The sequence below is a fragment of the Morus notabilis genome, unplaced genomic scaffold, assembly GCF_000414095.1.
Source record: "Morus notabilis unplaced genomic scaffold, ASM41409v2 Scaffold544, whole genome shotgun sequence".
Classification (NCBI taxonomy): domain Eukaryota; kingdom Viridiplantae; phylum Streptophyta; class Magnoliopsida; order Rosales; family Moraceae; genus Morus; species Morus notabilis.
The window spans coordinates 43,250-50,458 of NW_010367917.1; the positions used below are offsets into that span (position 1 = coordinate 43,250).

Here is a 7,209-nt window from a genome sequence, read left to right on the forward strand (position 1 = left end):
GCAGGAATGGAAAAGAAAAGGTCCCTTAAACAACAGTATTCAACAAAGCCTCCTAGGATAAAACTTATGGTAACCAAAGTATGTTAATTAGGTTTCCATTTTAATCCCTTCTCACTATAAATCCTTATTAGTTACAAAGGTCTTCCTTATTTCCGGATGGTTGAGACACTTTTGCTCTATCCGTATCTACCAACTCAGTCCAGGATCCCAAAACTACTATCTCTATCTCTTTCTCCACGTCTGTTTAAAAAAGTTACAGAAGATTCATTGTTCTGATATTTTATCAGAGTCTCAGACACATTGTGAAGTTTAGCTCTGCAGTATCATAATGCCTTGTTCTGTTTCTTGTTTGTTGGTATTTTTTAGTAGAGACATAAAAAGGACAGTTGTGTTGGTTATGGTGCAGACTCTTCCTAATATCGCATGGGGAAAAAGAAGCCGTGTGATTTTAGATGTTGGGTGTGGGGTGGCCAGCTTTGGAGGTTATCTATTTGAAAGAGATGTTCTCACGATGTCGTTGGCCCCCAAGGACGAGCATGAAGCACAAGTGCAATTTGCACTAGAACGGGGAATCCCTGCTATATCAGCCGTTATGGGCACCAAGAGACTACCCTTGCCTGGTGCTGTGTTTGACATTGTCCACTGCGCTCGCTGTAGGGTTCCTTGGCACATTGAAGGTGATTTCTACACCTTTATAGAATTCATATTGTCCCTTTATTTCAAGAGTCTTTTCTAGCTTAACAGATTCAATGCAGGTGGTAAACTTCTACTAGAATTGGACCGCGTCTTGAGACCAGGTGGTTACTTTGTTTGGTCCGCTACTCCGGTTTATCAATCACTTCCGGAAGATGTTGAAATTTGGAAAGGTGGAACACTATTAATTTAGTACATATATGTTTATCTAAATAGAGATTGGATTTTCCTGATTTATATAATTCTGTTTTGGTTTCTTTAACATATTCTCTCTCTCTGTGGTGTGGTAATTATTGGCAGCCATGACTAAACTAACAAAATCAATGTGCTGGGATCAACTGGAAGTTAAAAGGGACAAACTAAATGAAGTGGCTGCAGCAATATATAGAAAACCGACCTCCAACAAGTGTTATTCTAATAGACCAGAAAACAAGCCCCCGCTCTGCAGTAACTCTGATGACCAAAATGCAGCCTGGTACTTAGTATCACACGTGTTTTTCTAGTCATTTTCTGTAACGGAGTGAACACCTACAACTACCTTCTATTTGGTACAAAATGCAATAGTACTTCCATCTAAGTGTCTTTACTATGTTTCATCAGGAATGTACCACTAGAGGCGTGCCTGCACAAAATGCCGGAGGAAGCATCAAAGCGAGGGTCTCGCTGGCCCAATGAGTGGCCTTTGAGATTGGAGAAACCTCCTTACTGGTTAAAGTCTGAGGTTGGAGTCTATGGCAAAGCTGCCCCAGAAGATTTTGCTGCAGACTACAAGCGCTGGAAAAACGTAGTTTCGGAGTCATACTTGGAAGGAATGGGAATTAGCTGGTCTTCTGTGAGGAATGTCATGGACATGAGAGCTGTATATGGAGGGTAAGCAAATTTCCTTTAGATGGCCACTCAATTTTCTTGCAAAGATTGAATTTGTTGCCAACTAAAGCTAGTTTTCATTTAAGATTATTTTAGTTTGCAATGAAATCCTCACGTCCTTTTTTTCCCTAAAAAATAAATGAAATGCACCTGATAGAGGCAATATTGTTAGAAAACAAGAAAAGATAAAAAAAAGGAGGAGAAGTACAAACAATCAAAAGGCCATAAGGATCTAGAATCCGAATTTGACCACATTTTATTCCCTATAAAATGCACCTTAAAATCCTATTTTTTTTCCCGTCACTACCTTACATTCTCCTATTTCATTTCTGGTATGCTTTTAGGTTTGCTGCTGCACTGAAAGACTTGAAAGTGTGGGTTATGAATGTAGTCCCAATTGATTCTCCAGACACACTTCCAATAATATATGAGCGTGGTTTGTTTGGGATATATCATGATTGGTGTGAATCCTTCAGTACATACCCAAGATCTTATGATCTCCTCCATGCAGATCATCTCTTTTCACTTCTTAAAAAAAGGTATGTTACTTCTATAGTAGGGTACAGAAAAATGATTTACCAGTAGTACTACAGAGTTTTAGAATGTCAGATCACACCAAAATCATACCAGAATGGAAGTTGATAAAAATCTAAAGTTTAAAACTGTACAATACTATTAGGGTATTTCTTTTGTACCCATAAAAGAATTTTTCTACTTTATGTAGCTTTTAGCATATAAATGCATGTTGTGCAGTTTTTTAAACATCCTGAGTGAATAATGTGATTGTGTTTGGTTATGACAATAAATTAAATTAGGTGCGAGTTAAGGGGAGTGATAGCAGAAGTTGATAGGATTCTAAGGCCGGATGGAACACTGATCGTTCGAGATGGTGTCAAAACTGTAAACGAGGTGGAAAACATGGCTAAGTCTCTCAAGTGGAATGTCAGATTGGTTTTTTCAAATAACAAGGAAGCTTTGCTTTGTGTTCAGAAGACAATTTGGCGTCCAAAACAGACAGAAACCATATTTTCAGCCATTGCTTAAGCTTAAGCCTGGCTTCTTAATTTATCTCTGTCCTTAAAAGAGGCTTCCATAGGGCTCTTTTGCTTGGTCTAGCATTTTAATCATAATGATGCAGTATTTTATAGATAAAAGAAATTACATGTAGTTTATTATTTATGAAGCAGCTCCAATGCCGTTATACATGCTCCTAAGGTTAAATTTCCATTCTACAATTAGAGGAATTGGGCTATTAAATTGGCTTGTATTTTCATACTATTATCAGTACACACTAATAATCCAATGCGTCGTGGGGAAGTGTATATATATAATGGTCTCGTTCATTTCACTGATTTGAGTTTTCAGTTTTAAATTTTTACAGTAAAAAACTCTCAGAAAATGTCACATCTAACTTTTTCTGCTACAGTGTAAAACTCTCAGAAAATATCACATCTAAACTCGAATTGAAAACTCGAATTCACGAAATGAACGAGACAAATATATTTTTTAAGAAAATTTTTTTTTCCCTCTAAAATTAAATCTCTATCAGATCCCTTTTCATTCTTTCCTTGTAATATTAGGCAAAACTTTATTGTTTTTATGTTCTCAACAATAGTTGACATCATTTATAAAGTTAAACCCGAAACTGAAAAGACCACATGAAATTGAAAGAGGGAAGAGATCGATTACAATTTTTTTTTTTTTTTTAGACAAGCATTTGTTCCAGACTAGAAAACGGCATGTCATTTTAATCAAGAGGAAAAACGACAACCTTTTTTTAGAATAAAAAAATGATAACCTTTCAAATTGTACTTTTTCATGACCTCATTAAACGACATCTTCTTTTCCAGTCTAGCCTTATAGGAGACTTGTAGACTAGAAGTCTAGAATGAAGTCAACAAAGTGTCGATTCCTACATCAAAATTCAAAACATCAACGGGTCCAAGTGAAACGACAACCTCCAATAAACATTGCGTTTACATGTGTAGTTGAATGACACAAAATATAAACGATAGTAAATCCACATGTACTCCATTCATACTGAACAGCGTCTTGGAGAATGAAGTGAATAACGAGTCGTTTATTGAATCCAAGTTCAAAACATCAACGGGTCCAAGTGAAACGACAACTTAGAATAAACATGTCGTTTACAATCAATCTAGGAAAACGACCTGCATAGTTGAACGACGCATAAAGTAAACGGTGCTCAATCCACATCACATGTAGTCCATTCATACTGAACAACATCTAAATATAATATATCTCGGTGTACTACTTGTCGAATAATTTAAGAGAAGGGCCTCTTATTTTAGAAAACGACTTTCTAAACTAAAAAGCCATATCGTTTCTTCTGAAGTGTAAAATGGCACGCCTTTTTAACATATTTGTACGACATGTTGTAACCATCTTTTTTTTTTTTTTTAATTTCTGTTATTTTCACTGTTAGTTATGGTAAAAACGACATGTGTAGATGAAAGACATCTCAAATAACATCTTGTTGTTGTGTTGATCACAATCGACATGTCTTACATCATGTTTTTCGGTCCTTTTTCTTTTTATGTCTAATTTTTATGATTAATTAAGTCTCTAATTTTCCTTTTAACAACACTTCCTTTTATTATTAAAGTAAAAATTGTCCAAGAGATAATGATAAAAAGATAATTATGTCCGTTCAGGTCAAAGGCATTGCACAATCTCTGGTGTAAATGTCAAAGCCCAAACTATATTCAACATGAAAAAGTGAGAAAATAATATATTTTAGAAAAATGATGCATTTGATATATATATATATATATATATATTGTGTTCGAAGGCATGACACTATATCTACTTTTTATATAATTATTAAGCTCTTTTAATTCTCAAATAATTTTAAAATGGTAATGTTGTAATTATTAAATGAAAACGTCAACATATCAACCAATACATAATAAGAGAATCAAATTTTAAAATTTAGCATATGCCATGTCAAATTTTGCACCTAGTACCCCATATGTCAAATTTAGCAAAAAAAGAATACTGCATTATCAGAGGATGATTTTCCTAAACAAATGCCAAAATTTGGCATTAATACATTAATTTGACACTATATTAGAGATGCTCAAATAGGCTTGAGTTTTATGGATGTTTGGCACACGGTAAATTTAGGGGGCCAAATGACCATAAATCTTTATGGAAAAAACTTTAAACTAATTTTAATTCGGGAGCTCAACAGTGTGTGTATATTCACGGGTGACATAATATGTATATGGAGCAGCTCATATTATATACAATAATATCTTAAGAAAAAAAATTAACTAGCAAATAAATTACTAAGCGCGACATACATACATACATATATATATATATATATGTATATGTAACACTTTGAGTGAGAAATTGGGGACCCTACCACTTTGAGATAACAAGCGCCAATGTCCACTTCCTTCCAACTCCTCTTGTCTCAGATAACCTTCTCATGAAAATAAAAATAAAAATGATAATATATGTTTCATCCGACATTCCACCAATTTTCTGGAATCTTATATTTCTCAGCCGCACATGTGCTCCATTTTTTCTAATGTAGCGCCCACTTTCTTATTTCTTTCATGGCTATGCTTGTATATTTTGACTGTATTGAAAGGTCAGAACATTTTTTTAATTATGGAGTTTGGAAAAGGAAAAGCTCAGACTACTCCATATGAGTTGAATAAGTGGAAAAATTTATATTTAATTACAAGTATCGTACAATTTTAAATAGTTAAAATCACGTTAAAATCATAATAAAGGAGAAAAAATGCCAAACGAGGTTAAGGAAAGAATTTGAAAGAAGATGAGAAATAATCAAAACTCTAGAAAATTAAACTAACAACTGCTCATAAGATATTTTTGTTCTTTATTATGTGTAAATTTAAATTTAACTTAATTTGATTAAACTTTGGTGGCCTAAAACTATCGGTGTGGTGTTTTATTATACTCAATGAGAAAATTCTTGAACCAGTGAGATAATGGTTTTGGTTTTGCTTATCTCACTAATCTCAACAGTGTTGGGTGGCCCCACTGAGCATGGAAGTGAGTGCCTTGGTCACTAGCCTTCTAATTATATATTACCCTAAAACCTCTCACTGACACCTTTGCTAATCATTATCTTCTTGTTGTAAAAGCGATCTTCTTTGTCTTCAAAATAGCATACAAAACTGTCAAGATGCTTCTTTAAGACTCCCATAAAATTAAAATTAAAAAAAAAAAAATTTATTTTGAGCTTTTGTTTTGGCTTCTTACTCAGCCATCTCATGAAAATAATGAAGAAAATTGAACTCGTCCTCATGTTTGCATGATTGAAGTAGTACAAGAATCATAATGTTATTAGTTATATGCTTCAGAATTTGGTGTTCCTTCCTACCCCCCTAACCAATAGGCTTAGTGGCCATTACTGATTATCATCATTTTTATTTTATTTGAATGATGTCGTATGCTTCATTGAATTCATTTCTGCTTGATGATGTTTTTACCATATTTTCATGACTTTATATATATACACATATATATATATATATTACGTGTAAAAGTAGAATCCGTTGTAATCTCTCACACGTGAATTACGTGTATAATTGATATAGTTAAAGGCCAGGTAACAAATCATAGGAATTTGTATAACAAATTTAAATATTTGTCTTCTAAGGCTCTTCTAGTCATGGGATTTATCCAAAGTTAAACAGTTTGATATGACCTGAGGAACTAATTCCTCTGAGCGAATGCAGACCTGTATATAAATGTACATACACATTAAGGAATTGCATGAATGGACATGCTTTGTTCATGTAATATATACACACTTTGTTAATTGAACATGGCAAGTTTTCCAACCTTCTAAAAATCTTATGGTCAGTATTAGATTCTATAAACATGTTTTTTTTTTCCCCCTAATTACATCACTTTAAACAACTCTGACAACAAGGACTTACTTACCAGACCTACAAACACTAAAATATAAGGACTCAGAAAACCAAGCTGGGTCCATTGAGAATATTAAACCCCACAAATTCCTCACTTTTTTGTCACAAACAGATTCTAGTTTTGGTAGACAATGAGAATAACAACGTGAGCTGCTTCACATTTTCAGTATTATCAAAATAAAGATTGTCTGCCATTGAAGCACCTTTCCTCAAGCAGACAAGTTGTCAGCCTCCATACATTACTCAACTTGTCTGCTGCCCCAACACTCCTCTAAAAGCTTCTTCCTCCGAAAGGCGATTCGCATCGGATTCTTTCGAGTCAGTTCATCGACATCAATCATCGATCTCAACATGTTAGGTTCTTGGAGGCAAAAGTGCTTGTTCTTAACACTAATTTTTGCTTTGGTTATTCTCTCTGAAGCATCAAGGTTACCTAAGAGTTCCTGGGAACAAATGCTGCCCAAGAAGCTTCCTTCTCCTAACTCATCTCCCTCCAAAGGCACCAATTCTGTAAGTACTTCATCGTCTTCGAAAGAGGTGAATGTTGATAAAAACCTTCCGTCTTCTGACGGAAAGGTCTAGATGATGTTTGGTAAGAGAGAAAGGAAATAAAATAAAATAAAAAAGGAAAGGTGCATAATCATGGTGAGGGAACGAAGAGACTATTAGCATTTTTTGTTATTCTGGTATGGATTTCCTAGCCTTAGAAGGATTA

The 7,209-nt window shown here is 34.3% G+C and overlaps 1 protein-coding gene across 1 annotated transcript in view; it reads left to right on the forward strand.

Moving 5' to 3' along the window:
* LOC21395816 (probable methyltransferase PMT24) overlaps positions 1-2,763 on the forward strand; it is a 4,663-nt gene extending 1,900 nt beyond the window's left edge. Inside the window, exons 4-9 of the mRNA XM_010113727.2 lie at positions 407-677; positions 756-866; positions 994-1,168; positions 1,294-1,563; positions 1,905-2,099; positions 2,376-2,763. Of these exons, the coding sequence (XP_010112029.1) occupies positions 407-677; positions 756-866; positions 994-1,168; positions 1,294-1,563; positions 1,905-2,099; positions 2,376-2,604 (1,251 nt within the window). The 3' untranslated portion in view covers positions 2,605-2,763. The remainder of the gene's footprint in view (positions 1-406; positions 678-755; positions 867-993; positions 1,169-1,293; positions 1,564-1,904; positions 2,100-2,375) is intronic.
* The last annotated feature ends 4,446 nt before the right edge of the window (positions 2,764-7,209 follow it).